Source organism: Leopardus geoffroyi, chromosome X (assembly GCF_018350155.1).
Source record: "Leopardus geoffroyi isolate Oge1 chromosome X, O.geoffroyi_Oge1_pat1.0, whole genome shotgun sequence".
Classification (NCBI taxonomy): Eukaryota; Metazoa; Chordata; class Mammalia; order Carnivora; family Felidae; genus Leopardus; species Leopardus geoffroyi.
The window spans coordinates 14,036,021-14,051,625 of record NC_059343.1 but is presented as its reverse complement, the minus strand read 5'-3'; the positions used below and the strand labels follow the sequence as shown (position 1 = coordinate 14,051,625).

The following is a 15,605-nucleotide window of genomic DNA, read 5'->3' as shown; positions in this document are numbered from 1 at the left end:
AGCTGGAGCGTGTGCCTCTTTGAGGATTAATGACACTGATTGCTTACCATGACCAGTATCAGTAGAAAGAGTCACTCATTCCAAGAAAACAATACTTCTCGAGTACCTCAAATACTCTAGGCAATACTATGCCAGAGATGACAGGCCTAGTCCCTACTTTGAAGAAGCCCATAGAATGGCTGACTAAAAAGATACTATACTATGTACGTATTTTTCAGAGGGAATCACACATCCTCCCGAGGTACACTGTGTTGTGTCTGGGGGCTCAGGGAGCCACAGGATAGATGTGGGGGGAGCTTCCTGAACCACTAGTTTTACTCAGTAATTGTTGGGGGGGAGATTATTTTATATTAAATAATTAGGGAATAGTGCTAATTTTATAGGAATGTTTAGGACAATGCATATGGTTATAAAGAAATCTTAAGATCTACAGAAGGTTGGTGTGGGCCATACCTGGCTGTGCCCACGTCCTCCCTCCTTCTCCACCCTTTGGCTCAGATCCCCTCAGGGGTACTAGTTCATTCTCTGCCCTTGGAAGCACCACTAAAATACACGCATGCACAGCATAAGGGCCACGGACAGGGAGAAGTGTGAATCACCCTGGGTAATTTCAGGAAGGGCTTCCCAAGGAAGGTGACGCTGAAGCCACGGCTTCTGAAATGATGAGGAGTTGGCCAGGTGAGAGAGGTCATGAAAGCATTCTAGAGAGGCCAAAAGCACCGTCACAAAGGTCCTGAAGCTCACACAGGCCTGGAAGCGGGGGAGAGAGCAGGTGCAATGGGAAGATGCACGCGATCCGGCGTGGCTGGCACGCCGGCTGGTGGACCCGGCTTCAAGGGCACGTGCGCTATCATCTCCAAGTGCAAGAAAGGATGGGGAGTCCAGGACCTCTGCATCCTAGCCAACAGGGGTTCTGGTGGCCCACGGCAGCTTGGTGGCCGGCCAGAACAAGTGGCCTTGGGACATCTGGGAAAGCAGATGGAGGTATGAAGACGGCCGAGCGTAGCAGGGAGATGCTGAAAAATAAATGGGGCTTTGTAACTCCAAGAGGAGCCGTAATCGTATCTGCTACTTGTTACTTTGCTCCGAAACTTCGAATGAGATAAACTAAAATCCCCGCCACAACCCTCCCCTGGGAAATGAATATTTGAGCAACATACCATTGATAAACAATGCTGAGTAATGAACGTAGCAGCGACGGGGCAGTCAAGTTAATTGGCAGAAAGTTCGAGAGTCATTACTGGCAACTGAAAGAGAAAGTAAAAGGCCTCACCTCCCCCCTCTCCATTTTCTCAAGACATCCGACACTATTGGGCCTGTCCCTTGTCTGATACCTCTTCTGAGCTCACAGGCAGAGTTTGGTGAGGGCCATCTCGGCTGATGGGTGTTCGCTCCCTCGCATCAAAAGAAAGTTTGCTTCTGCTTTGGTTGATCTAAGCACAGGTCACAGCATGTGTTTTGATATTTAACCTGTATGACAGCCTTAGAATACCACACCTACATTCAGTCCGGGGGTCATCATTTTCACACTGTTGCCGGCGGTATCACCTGGTGGTAAACAGCGTGGGTTTTGGAGTCAGATGGACCTGGTCCAAATCCTGACTCTGCAACGTCCGAGCTATAATCCCGGCAAGTTACATTAATACCCTAGGCCTCACTTTCCCCATCTACGTCACAAGCAAAATAGCTGTGCCTGCAGCAGAGGGCCACACTGAGGACAAGGAAGACAGCGCAATCAGCACAGCCCCGCTGAGCACACAATAAGGGGTCATTAGAGGACTTTTAATATTAACATCCTGGTTTTCCCCGACCGCGGGGTCTAAAATCCCCTTGGTCCCAACTGTCAAGGGACAAGCTCTTCTCAAACACATGATACTGATCATTTACGGTGCAAAAGCACTCAGCCTTCTATCTTAACTGCCGCACTTTATGTTAATCAAGTGCGAGAAATAGGTTTCGTTGCTCCTTTCTGGAAACATCTTTCCTTTGTGACCCAAATGGAACCACTGGAGGATAAACAGATTAAAAGAAAAAAAAATACCCCGAGTGAATATTTTTTGAAGTTGCTAAAATAAGTTACCGAAAACAAAGACCCAAGAGAAGTGGGAGCATAAGCTATGGGTTTTATGTTTACACCTTTGCTCAAATACCCACCCACTACCGAAACCGTAAGTCGGTGTAGAAGATGTTATATTGGGAAACAGGGTAGGGTTCAAAACATCTTTTGATACTTGGTTGAGTCTGCTTTCACTGTGCTGGAGGTGAACTGATATTAACCAAAGTGTGCCAAGATATGAAAGATGAGAATCAGCCTCAGAAAAAGTGGGGTAAGAGCAGAGGGAAAAGGGTTTTATTAGCAGTGACTGACAGCATCATTTGTCTCCGAGGGACCCCGAAGGCTCTGCTCACACACTTCTGACACCACCTCCCAATGATGACGCTGACGACGAGGATGACAGCGACAGCAAACACTGATTCGGTCCCTGGCCTGGGTCCGGCCCGTGCTATGTGCTTTCTTTGCTGGACGGCACTCGGTCTTCCCGACGAGCCTATCAGATCTTGCAGAACAGACTGCAGCTGAGAGAGAGAAAACCCCAGAATGCTTCTCCCAGCTAACAACTTCCTCCCAATCCATCAGAGCCTAGTTCAGATCTCACCTCCTTCAGGAAGCTTCCTTCCTTTCCCTCTTCACCTCCTCCATTCTCCATTCTATTTTTTTCTGGTTGTTTTGAAACCTGTTTTCCTTCCTTCCTTCCTTCCTTCCTCCCTCCCTCCCTCCCTCCCTTCCTTCCTTCCTTCCTTCCTTCCTTCCTTCTGACACTTGGAAATGTAGTCACACACATTAGATCTGACTGCTCTTTCACTGAGTGCTGGTCAGGTCTCTGGATGTGGCTATAACACCTTAAAGGTAGGGAGAGTCCTCAGTTTTGCCTCAACTACATGGCAGGGTGGAGGGAGATTCTGTACCTACAGAATCTGATCCTGGCCCAGACATCTACCCAGTTGCAATGAACTGGATTTTTGTACTTTACCAAGTTTCGGATTTCACAGTTATTTTCTACCTGATACTCTTGGACCAAGGGCAGAGAAATGTCACTGCTCTATAGAGAGCTCCACGCACAAGAATGTTGGGGAATAGGAAGTCATTTTTTGTCATTGAACGCAAAAGCTTCCCTTCTTATATGAATCAAGGGTATATCTTATCTCTTAGTTATTTCTTCTGAGTCCATCAGTGGCTGGGCCTGCCACCCTCCTGTAAAAGGAGAGGAGACAAAGAGAAGCAGAATGCTATTTGGTGGCTAGGAACATTTTTCCCCGGCAGAAAATGGAGTGACTTTTAGCTTATCTGCTGTCACCTTGTTAATGTGATCATTGTTCTTCAAAATAAAATCTCCTCTTCTTACCCATGATGTCTTTCGTGTGAAAAAATTTCTAAAAAGCAGCAAGTAAATGCCAAGAAAAGAGGGGCAGAAGCGGGGGGAAGGCTAATCAAGAGAAGCTACAAATCAACTTCTTTCCAAGGAAAAACACTCAACGCACAATTATCTTAATTCTCCCAGGTGGCCATTTTGCTTGCCTTCTAAGGTAAGTGTGGAAAGGACTAGAAACCTGTGGCTCCCTTCATTGCCCCTGGCTTTCAGAGCAGAAGCTGCAGGCCTGCCTCAGTTGGGATGACTCATTTATCGTTCCTTTAAGCCAGGGGCTCAGTGGCTGTTGATGTGTGCCCCTGGCCCGTTCTCAAGCACATCCTCGCTTCAAAATTAATCATCCAGCTCTAACTTGCTGGGGAAGGTTTCCAGGGATAAAAACTTAGGTGGAAGAGGGAACCTAGTTATTAATGGCCAAATGCCATCCATGGCAAACATAACACAAAGACCAGGCGAGAGAAGCATGATTTACTCGTCTATTTTGAAAAATAAATCAAAACTTCCTCTTTGCTCCATTGTAGGGTGGGGGCAAGAAAGGGGCAAAGATAACATTCCTGAGAGGCCTCTGTTCTTCAAAGCTGAGGAAACACTTGCCATCTCTCTCCTGGTGGAGTTTGACTTTTGGCCTCGGGATGCTGAAGAACCAGGTCTGTGTTTCACTGGCGAGGGGATACAGCTGAGATTAATTCCCTTCTGCATCTCCTTTCGGCCATTCTGGGAGCCACTGGTCTTCACCACGCTCGAGGTCAAGGAGTCATAGCCACACTCGAGGCCAGCGCCCCTCAGGAGAGTGGAGTTTCTCAGTATTCCCGCTGACTCAGAAAGAGGCACCCAGGACGAAGGGAGCCATGCTACCCAACAGAATATTCAAAAGCACAGGTGGACTTCAGAGGAGACTAGAAGACTACCGGGAACACAGACAAGGAATCTCCACCTAAGTTCGCATACAGAGGGGTTGTGCAGGATAAAGAGAGTGTGGACAGCAGACGACAGTCGCTTGTAGCTTCATGAGGCCCTACCCCTTCCCAATCTCACTATCTCCTCTCCCTCCCTACCCGCTAGACTTAGATAAGGCGAGAATCAACCCGACGAAAATCATCTTTAATTTTTATGCAAAATACTGGCTCTATAAAAAATGTTTCCCTTGGTTTTAGAGACCAGGTCCTTTTTTTTTTTTTTTTTTTCAGTTTTGAAGATCAGCAGAGTGAGCTCATTCTATCATGTTCTAAAATGCAAAGTGAGACAAAACCAAAAAAAAAAAAAACCCAAAAAAACCCACAAACAAAAATCTACCCCAAACTTGATATATCTTATTTACCCTGACAGAGTCTGTCTGAAGTCTTCTCCTCCATCAAGCTCACTTGGCTTGCCACACCACCCCAGGAGGGACAGGGGGGTCCCTCTGTCATGTGGATGGGCCCCGAAGTACTATGCCCAGCCTTTCTGGGGCTCGCAGATCAGTGTCCTCCTGACTTTGGACGGAAGTCCCCAAGGGCAGAACCGTGTCTTAGTCGTGTTTGCAGAGATGCTGCTTCAGGAAGCTTAGCTCCCCAAATGCTGCCTCCTGCTAGGCCCTACACGGTGGGAAGCACCACAGTTGGGTAGCTGGGAAAGAGGCCAGGTCTGGGACAGAACAGCTCCGATGTCCTACTAGGAACACTCCACATGAGACAACGCCTAGGAAACTCTGGAGGAATTTTTTTAGTGGTCAATTTCTGTGCCGTGCTGAGTTTTTTTTCTGGCTGGTCTCAGCACGCTCAACCCAGTGTCACACGTGGCCGCGTGCCCTCCCCGAGGTACACGGTTGGTGTTTTCGTGCCCCATCTGCCAGTGCCTCTGGAGGATGTCAGGATGAGTGGGCTGATCCAAGAAGGACACCCACTGTCCCGGCCCTCTGCCTAAGACATGCAAACAGAGAACAGCTTCCCAGCCACGAAATTTTGCCTGTGCCCAGAGCATGCTATTATAAATATGATTGTTGTCCAAAGCCACTATGGACTGAGCAGCTACTAAGTGTGCTATGCCAAGTCTCTTGCCTGCATTCTTTCATTTCATCCTTATTGAAAGAAGACAAAAGAAGTTGCAGCCACACGACTGATAAATGGCAGAGCAAGGATTCGAACCCAGATCCAGCAGACACCAGAGCCCATTCTCCCCATACCATGCTGCCTCCCCAAAACCTAACTGTCTAGAGAATGAAACTCTGAACCATAAGCCCACATAGCAAAAGCAACGGAAATTGCCAAAGCTGTATTCCTGAGGTAAATTTATAGCTCTCTGTTTTCAGACCTATCTTTTAAACTAAGCATTACATTGAAGAAATAAAGTTTAAAATCTCAAGCAGGTGAACACAAAATCTGACCAAGTGATTAAAAATAATAACCACCCCAAATGGACAAAACCGATTTTGCCATGAGACGGTGGCAGCCCATACCTTGTTCCCTCTGAACGTGAGGTTCTCAGGAATAAACTTAGACATGAGCTGATGCTCACACTGATGTGCAAGCTTTGCTCCTGGGAAATATGAATGCCCAGAGATCTGGGCATACACAATGACAGGAGCTGCTGGGTACCCGGGCCCCTGACTGTGGGTTGGCATAAGGGTCTGGGCCCTGAGAGCTTGCCCCATCACCGTAAGCGACTCTCACGCTGGCCCAAGCCCCCCGGGACGCCGCACGCTGACTGCTACGGGAGCCTGAAGCTCAAGTCCCATTCTCCACTGTTCCCGAAGACCACCCGACACTAGCCCTTTTGAGTCTATCAGCTACAAGATCTAACATTTTTGGTGCATGGCTGTGCCTGCCTCCAAGTTGGGAAGATTCGCCAGGGGCTGAGGAGGAAAGAAAGCAGTTTTATTTTCCCCTGAATTATTCCTATGCTTATAAGGCAATTGTATGAAACCATTGTTCCATGGCTTTAAATCTATAAATAAAACGCCCTTCGAGACTCCGGTTTGAAGGATGGTAAGAATCAGAGTGACCACTATGGTTACGTAATAAACACACACCCAAAATTATACCATTTCTATAATGAAACCTGGTGTGATAAAATTTGTGTTGAGGCAAAAAGCAGTCATCACCCCCCCACCCCTGCTTTTATTGTGCTGAATGCACTATCTGCCAAGTCCTGCTTGGAGACATCTCTAATGAAAGGCCTGGTCTCCCTACTTGTGAACTAACTAGCTATCCAGAGACAGGGAGGGCACCATGACCTTGCTGACACTAATGCCAGGAGACAGCTGAACTTATAAAGTGCCAGAGCTCCAAGAAGGTTGCGCCCTCCGTCACCTTCCTTACCCCTCCTTGGCCTGCCAGCCAGACCCTCATGCCTTAGATCTCCAACCCAAGTAAACTGGGTCCAACTGTACCAAAGGCCTTCTTGCCATCTTTCCCCTTACGCTTAGACTGGAAACTTCTGGCCAGCACCTGGAGGGGCTTCATTCCTTTGGTATTCCCTCCCATCACTCAGTCCTTCAGGCCTGACGAATCGTACTTGGCTGTTGGACACTTTCCCCGGAATCCGCTGATCCTTACGCAAATGTGTGAACTTAGGTCCTTAACTGTCTCACTCGGGTTCCGGAGGGAAACTGGGGGTTCAAGTGGGAGTGGAGTTCTTACCTTGTACCAACCCTGGCAGCACGCTGGAGTCTGCCTGGGGTGCTTTGAAAACAGCGCCCCGGTGTCCGGGGCTATGCCCAGAGATTCTGACTTAGTGGGTCTGAGGTATGGCCTGCACATCGAATGATGGTATTCATCGTTAGTACAAGTGATATCACGGACAGGGATTTGGATTTGAACAACTTCTCCAGCCCCAAATTCGGATACCACGACGCCCTGAAGAAACGGACAGAGGTTCGGTGGCACCTGCCGGAAGCCGCCTGGTCCACGGGCGCGTAGCCTTCCTCTCCTAGGGGATCTCAGGTCACCAAGTAGGCACAAACCAGTGCCTCCTCATCACCACGCCTGGAGAAGCAACTCGGAGGGAGTGTTCCCAGAAGGCAGGGCGGAACAAGGCTCTAGCTGGGCAGGGCCGCAGACGAGCCTACTGGTGGTGGCGAGGCCCGTGCTCGCGCGCCCATAGTGTGCACACCAGTGTCCGGGGATGAGATGGAGGCAGGTGTGCAATAAGCTGGGTCAGCCGGGGCGAGGAGAGCGGGCGCCTCAACAGTGTGCCTACCGGCCGGCCGGCCACCACCACCGCATGCTCACCACGACAGGGGAGAGGGGGTGGAGCTTATACAAGAAATGTAGGAGAGGCATTGTCCCTAACGTCCAGGAGCCTGAGCTCACACGGGAGGGCGGCCCGGGCGCAGTATGTGAACAGTTCAGTACTTTTCAAACGGGGGTCGACTGTGTGGCTGACCTCACACGATAAAGGTGTATCGTGAAGGAGGGGGGAGAGGACTGAAGAAGTCAAGACAGGCTCTCGACTGGTCTAAGGCCATTTCCGATGGAACAGAAGCTAGAAATCGAAGAGGTGGGGCCTGAGCACTCGAAGTTCAAGGCCGTTCGCTCGGGGCCACAGGAGATACCGAAGTCTCCCTGGGACTCTCTGGATGAGGGCAGGACACCGAGGAGTTCCAACAAGACGGGAGGGGCGGGTGGAGTGCGGGACAGGCAGGCCTCTTCCCGGCCACCCCAGGCTCCAGGAGAACACTGCCCGGGCCCCCTCCTGGGCCGCCCTCCGGGCCCTCTGGAAGACGTGCAAGCCGAGGAGACAGAAACGCTCGTCCTCTGTCTTAAGCCACCGGACACCTCGGAAGGCGCACAAAGTTGCACACTCGGCCGGCCAGGCGGACGGACAAGCCGGCGTCCCCGAGTTTAGGCGTCTCTGGCCCCAAACGCGACGGCAGGCCCTGAGGGTCAGGCAAGGCCGCCCTTCCTCACCTCTGCTCCGGTGAGAGGGTTCCCGCTCGGCCCCAAACACGCTCCTCCTTCCCGCAGAGCAGGAAGCGGCGGCCCCGCGGCGCCGGCCCCTCTCCGGCGGGCCTGGCTCGTCCCGGCTCCCTCCCCTTTGTCCCGAACCGCTTCGAGCCCCGGGTACCTGCATCCTGGGGCACGCAGCAGGCCAGAGGCATGCTGGCTTCCCGCTCCGCTCCGTCAGGACGGGCCTTTTCTTCTACCCAGAGCCCTCCCGGACTCCCAGATAGCTGAAAGCTGATCTGCTGAAGTCCGCAGGCAGAGCAGGGGGGCGGGAGGGCGAGAGAGGGCGACCTTCGGCGAGGAGGGTGGCAGATTTTCACACGACATCTGCGCTGCCTCCGGGACTCCCCCCGGAGGGGGAGATGGTCTCACCCAAGTGCTGGGCCAGCTGCTAATCCCCCTGGGTTCACTTGAATGGCAAATCGGGACTCCGGGGCGGCCTCAGACACACCCTGTCTCCAGAGGAGGGGCTTAGCACTTTCTCTCCCAGCCCTGCGCGCGCTCGGAATGCGGCGGGACTGTTCCAGGGCCTCGCCGCTCCAAGTGCAGCCGGCCAGGGGTCAGCAGCATCCGTGTCACCTGAGAGCTAAGCTAACCGTGAGACATGCAGAATCTCAGGTCCTGTCCCTTTGATGAGCTCTGCCAAGGGCCACGTGGCTACGGAAACCACTTGCACGTTGCCAGAGACAGGAAGCTGGACGAATACCGCCACCCAGGGAGCCGCAGCCCCCCAGCCCGCGTGCCAGCTGTCCGGGCGTAAGAAGGGGTACAGCCCATGCCATCACCACACGGCTCCCCCCGCCGCCCCGCCGTTCCCCTCACCACCGGGCTGGGGCTGGTTCACCTGGCTGTGAGATTTTAGGTCGGTGAGCAGGCCTGCAAATATTTGCACAGCCTGAAAGGATGGGGGGCAGGATACAACCGGAGTTTGCTCTTTTCAGGTTGCAAGTCAATTTCTGATCCCCTCCCACCCCCAACACACACACCACCTGTATCAGTATGTGAGGTTCTCGTGATGCCGATGTCAAGGGTCAAGTACATGGCGAGAACGCTTGAGCCCCTTCACAGACACCAACCGTTCTGGAGCCTGCTCAGACCGGTTCTGGAGTCCTCAGAAAGGGAGGACTCAGGGATGTCCACAGCTTTGCTCCGATAGCTTTAATGTCATCGTCCCGCCTGAACCCAGCAACTGAGCCCACGTGCAAAAGCTGGAAGGGTAGAGAGAAGGAAAGAAGCAAAACTAAGGGCGAGTCAGAGAAGAGCTTTGTTTTCCAGTCCAGAGAGAACACTCGAAATAACTAAGCGAGGCAGACGGCCTGGCTTTCGTCTCAGAGGGTCGCCAGGCCTCTGCCCATGGCGTCAGCTCCCTGAGTTTGATGCTTCCGCTCCTCAGTCATGTGGAGCCAGAGCCAGGACGGGTGACTTCATTCCTGAAGAGCAGTTGAATGGCGCTGAGGTTCTGGGATGCGTTAAGACAGCCCAAATCAACACAAAGTCTGGCTGGCACCTTGGAGAAGTGCCCCAGACAGAATTTTGAGCCTTCCGAGTACCGGTCGGTGGCATCGGCGGATGGCCTGGCCACTGCCTCCGGTACAGCTGATTGGGGCACCCCTGCCTGCGCTCCCCCCACTTCATGGGGCAGCAGGGCCCTGCTTGAGGGAAGAACCCACAGGGCTGGAGAGAAGGTGGAGGCAAAGTCAGCCAGGGACAAAGAGCAGAGAGAAAGCAAAGAGGGTGGCCCTGGGCTTTACTGGGATTTGGGTGGGCTCTCAAAAGCAATCATGGTGGGCTTTTGAGTAGAAAACCAAGTGAAAACAGTATTTAAAAATCTTCTTCGGATCCCCAGTCTCGCCTCAAACAACAATCACTCCCAAAAAGACTCTCACGAATGGAAGGAAATGATGCCATTGTTTTATTTTCTATGGGAAGTCATAATAGTTTTTAAAAGGTTAATCTCCTTCTCAGCCCTGTTTTTTCCCTTCCAGTGACCCCAAGCTGAAAAGGAAAAATATTTGCACTTGGTGTTTAAAAACCACAGTGAATTAGCTTTTGTTGTTCATGGCAGAGCCACTATTTAGCTGCCCAGAATCAAACCAGATGTCGGGGAAGAACGAAGGCCCCGCATCCTGTGAACTTGCCTTTCACCTTTGCAGAAGGGCCGAGGAAAAGGCCCGGCTGAGAAGACAAAATGGAGGGAGCTCGGTGGTCAGCGAACCCGAGATGCGGTTCTGACACAAGCGGTGGTAGCCCTCTGTGGAATGTTGTATGTGGGACCAGCAGGCCAGAGCTCTGGGACCCTGGATGCCCAATGCCTCTCGGCTTCTGGAAGTTTCTTCTGTGGACACAAGGCCAGCAGCACTATTCCCATAGGTGCCAGAGACCAACGTGAGCAATAGACAAGTATGGAGGAAAGAATCAGGAGTTGGGGGAAAGAAACACAAAAGAGATCAGCAGGGCTTGCTGGAACACTACATCTATCAGACAAGGTAAAAAAAGAAAAGGAAAGGAAAGGAAAGGAAAGGAAAGGAAAGGAAAGGAAAGGAAAGAGAAAAGAAAAAAGGAAAGGAAAGGAAAGGAAAGGAAAGGAAAGAAAAGAGAAAAGAAAAAAGGAAAGGAAAGGAAAGAAAAGAGAAAAGAAAAAAGGAAAGGAAAGGAAAGGAAAGGAAAGAAAAGAGAAAAGAAAAAAGGAAAGGAAAGGAAAGAAAAGAGAAAAGAAAAAAGGAAAGGAAAGGAAAGGAAAGAAAAGAGAAAAGAAAAAAGGAAAGGAAAGGAAAGGAAAGGAAAGGAAAGGAAAGAAAAGAGAAAAGAAAAAAGGAAAGGAAAGGAAAGGAAAGAAAAGAAAAGAGAAAAGAAAAAAGGAAAGGAAAGGAAAGGAAAGGAAAGGAAAGAAAAGAGAAAAGAAAAAAGGAAAGGAAAGGAAAGGAAAGGAAAGGAAAGGAAAGAAAAGAGAAAAGAAAAAAGGAAAGGAAAGGAAAGGAAAGAAAAGAGAAAAGAAAAAAGGAAAGGAAAGGAAAGGAAAGGAAAGGAAAGGAAAGGAAAGGAAAGGAAAGGAAAGGAAAGGAAAGAAAAAGAAAAAAAGAAATCCGAAGAGAAAAACAATACATGTTCCTTCTGTGGCCTTCCGGGGGAGTATGCAGAGTAGATTATTATTCAGTCTTGTTTTTCTTTAGCACACCACCCACCAAAACTCGCAGCTTAAATCAGGCAGCAAAACAAAACAAAACAAAACCTTCCTACGAGGCTGTTTCTCACTGCTTGCTAAATCTAGCAGCGTAAGAAAGCAGGAAGTCTTCTCTACACTGAGACCCTTTCTATCCCCTCAACAAACATTTACTGAGCCCCCACTTCGGTGAGATATTTGGGTGATACCAGAAGGGCCCTGCTTGAGGGAAGAACCCACAGGGCTGGAGAGAAGGTGCACCAGAAGGCCGTGGGTGCTATTCCCATCCACGAGAACTTTACAGCTGACCGGGAAAGACAGACATGTTCGTAACAACAATCACAATGGGTACCGTTTTCTAAAATGTAATCATGTGCCAGCCACTACACTACGTAGTATCGTATTTAACCCTTATAATAATCCCGTGCATTAAGTGTGACCATTCCCATTTTACAGATGAGAAACCAAGGCTCAGAAAGCTTAAGGAACTTAATCAAGATTACACAGCCATTAAGCTGGAAAGAGTCTTTATCACTGATGAAGTCCAAGGGCCTCCACCAGTGCCTGGTACATAGTAGCTGCTTACTAAATATTTACTGAATGAAGAAAGCAGCTGGGGGTGCAAGGACGGGCTCTCTGGGGCAATGGGGCTGAGCTGTGAAGCCTGACTAGGATTTATGCAAAGAAGAGGGTAAAGGCACGCCAGGAAGAAAATGGGAAATGAACAAATGCCCCTCTAGGGAAACAGAACGGCTTTACAGAATTGCAAAAATGGGCAGGAGGGAATAGCAGTTAAGGACACTCAAGTCAGAGACGCGGGTCCTACCGTGGCTCTGCCGCCTAAGGTTGCATGAGCACAGCCAAGTCCCTGCTTCATCTTCCTTATCTACAAGCTGGTAATGAGAGTGTTACCTACAACGGCAGAAACTGTTAATTCCCTACCAAACCTTCCATGTTCGATTTCTCTCATCCTGATAACACCTCGATTTTGTAAACTGGGTCCACGGGCATACAACCAAAAGGCTACGTGTCCACATCTCCCATGTAGCTAGGGGCTGCTATCTGGCCAATGAGAGAAACACATCTGTAGTATGGGGTTTCTAGAAAGTCTCTTTAGAATACAAAAGTCAGGCTTCTTTCATCTGCCTGCTCGGGCCACTGTTGTGATGCCTGGCGCTCCAGTAGCCATCTTGGACTGCCAAGACGAGGGCCACAATATAATTGTAGAACCAGGAGCCGGAGAGAGTCTTGGTCCCTCATTACTACTGAGTCTCCATATCAGTCCTAGACTTCTTTCACATAGGAAAGAAATAAAGCTTTATCTTTTTTTTAAATTTATTTTGAGAGAGAGAGAGAGAGAGAGAACGAGAGCAGGCATAAGCGTGAGAGGGGCAGGGAGAGAGGCAGAGAGAGAATACCAAGCAGGCTCCTCACTGACAGTGCAGAGCCCAACACGGGGCTCGAACCTACGAACTGTGGGCATCTCAGGTCAAGATCATGCATGACCTGACCAGAAATCAAGAGTCAGACGCTTAACTGACTGAGCCACCCAGGTGGTGCCCCAAAAGTCTTGTTTTTTTTTGAAGCCTCTATGAAACCCCAATGGATATATTTACCTCAAAGAGTTGCAGGAAGATTAAATAAGATAATGCAGACCAAGTAATTAGTCCTGGGCCTTGGACATAGTACGCACGCAAATCCAAGCAATCACATTTTGTTGCTATTTTTATCACTATTATCATGATTATCATTACAAAATCTAGAATACTCCTTTATTCTACATTAGGCTGAACCATCTTCATTCAGTTATTTAATTAATCAATTTGCTTAAAATTCCTCAGAATTATGCCTTTCATGAGAACATATCCATGAGTCTTCCTAGGACAGGGTCCCTGATAACAGAACAAAATATTTCTCTTTGAATTTCATCACCAAATCATCTACACAACCAATCATATTGAAAAGCCAGGGCTGTTAGTGAAAGGCTGTGGAGGGAGTGTTCGTACATTAACACTTCTAAGCATGGAGACGGGGAAGCATTAATTAAATTCTAAGTTTGGTCAAATTTCCTGTCTCGGAAAGCTCCATGGCAACTCGGTACCTCAAAAAGTCTTTCCTTTCCCAACCAGACTTTTTACGTTTCAGGACAAAAATGTAAAGATACGAGTTGCTCAAAAAGTTCTGAAAGTCAGCACGGGATGCTAGACTTCAAGAGATTTGCCAAGAATTATGGATCCTTTTACTTAAATCTCGGCTTCTTAGTGTCTTTGACAGATTGTGTGGTTTGTTCCTGATCAATAAATGTTTCTTAAAAGATCTAAGGAAGGAAATAATGATGAGCTAGAATGAGTGGTTCCCGCTGGTCAAAGGCTTGCTATCAAGGATCCACTTAGGAAAATTCCAGTATCTCAGGTCCCACCCTAGACCCACTGAATCAGAATCTCTGAAGGTAAAGGCCTGGGAACCTTTTTTTTTTTTTTTTTAATTTTTAAAAAATGTTTATTTATTTTTGAGAGAGAGAGATAGAGTGCAAGTGGGGGAGGGACAGAGAGAGAGGGAGACACAGAATGCGAAGCAGGCTCCAGGCTCTGAGCTGTCAGCACGGAGCCCGACGCGGGGCTTGAACCCATGAACCACGAGATCATGACCCGAGACAAAGTCGGACACTCAACCGAACGAGCCACCCAGGCGCCCCATGGGAATCTCTATTTTTAAAGCTGCCCAAGTAATTCTGATGTGCAGTTCAGTTTGGGGCGGTTCCCAAATCCTCCCATCCCCCAACTCGCTCTTAGGTTGGGTTACTTAGAAGCAAAGTCTAAGATGGGGATTCTTATTCAAGTGATAAATAGAGGGGGTGCTCTCAGCAGAAGGGGCCTCAGTATGCTTGTGGCCATGCTCTCCACTGAAGCCCTAATGTCTCCACCGCCTTTGCTGACTCGGCCTGAGTTCCCCTTTCACAGAAAGGGTCTTGGAGAAGAGTTTTAACCCTACAGGAAGGGTTTCGGAATCTGATACGGTCCTTTCAGCGACCGCCGCTGGGCTGGCATGCCAGATAACCGGTGCACCTGCTAGAGTGATCATCTGCATGCCACACTGTGCCAGGACTTGGCCCAAAGTCGACGTTCCAGAACCGTTCCCAGGGCCAGCCATACTCACTCACAGACTCCAGAACATAAGCGACTCAAGGAATCTGGCTGCCTGGTGATCTGTATCTTCTTCCTTCTCCCCTGACAAATGAAGATGTGGGCCACGGAACTTCCTTTGGCTTATATTCCCGATGACTCCTAAAGAGGTCAAATTCCTTTGGAGACTGGCCAACAGCTAATTTCACATTCGCCACTGGCCTGTTTTATTCCTCTGGTATTTCAGGAAAAAGGTGGGTGGGTGCCTTTTCTCCTTGTTTGTCTGAGTCCCTGTCCCCCGGAGCAAAATTTGCAGCCTAGGCCACTGTGATTTGTTCAGAGCGACCGCCGCTTGTCAGGAGATGGCTACCTGACCTTGCTCGCTGCCCATCTGTTGGATTCCTGGCCAGATGTGCACGTGTGGGCAATCAGAGGCCCAGCAGGCCCCGGCTGCAGCGGCCTTGCCTCACAGCCGTTCCAGCCCCCACCAGGCTCAATGCCAGGGTCTGTTGAAGCGGTCCTCGCCACCTGGTCAAGAAATGGGGAGCACTGATGATAAAGCACACCCCAGATCCCCATCTGTCAGTTGCTTTTCATCAGGAGATCGGCCAGGTAGAGTCTATGTAGCACTCTATCCCCCGACAAAGCCCCACCGCTACTCAGTCTCGGCTCTCATCAAGGAAGAGCCACCATTTTGGTTTTTGGCATCAGAGCAGAGAGAGACCCAGGGAAGGAAGCCTACAAGGGAGTCGGGAGTGAAGAGTGCTGAGAAAAGGGAACAATAGGCTTTCCTTTTGTGGGTCATTCGAATCCGAGAAGCAGCTGAATACCTCCCACCGAAGTCTGGGACTAGAAAAATAAAACACCCAGGCCTGACTTGACTGCCTCTTCAGAAGCTTCCCTGTAGCACTGCTTTTATTTCACCGTAAGATGTCAATCCCCCTCTCCGCCTCACCCCGGATTTCATCATTTG

General features: G+C 49.7%; 1 protein-coding gene across 3 annotated transcripts in view; it reads right to left on the bottom strand.

The window, feature by feature from the left end:
- NHS (NHS actin remodeling regulator) overlaps positions 1-15,605 on the bottom strand; it is a 342,634-nt gene that overhangs the window by 94,750 nt on the left and 232,279 nt on the right. The window contains exon 1 of one of the 3 annotated variants that reach the window (XM_045471845.1): positions 8,472-8,800. The exons of the other annotated variants lie outside the window; for them this stretch is intronic. Coding sequence (XP_045327801.1) covers positions 8,472-8,505 — 34 coding nt within the window. The 5' untranslated portion in view covers positions 8,506-8,800. Of the gene's footprint in view, positions 1-8,471; positions 8,801-15,605 lie in introns of those variants that run through there. 3 annotated transcript variants of the gene reach the window in all.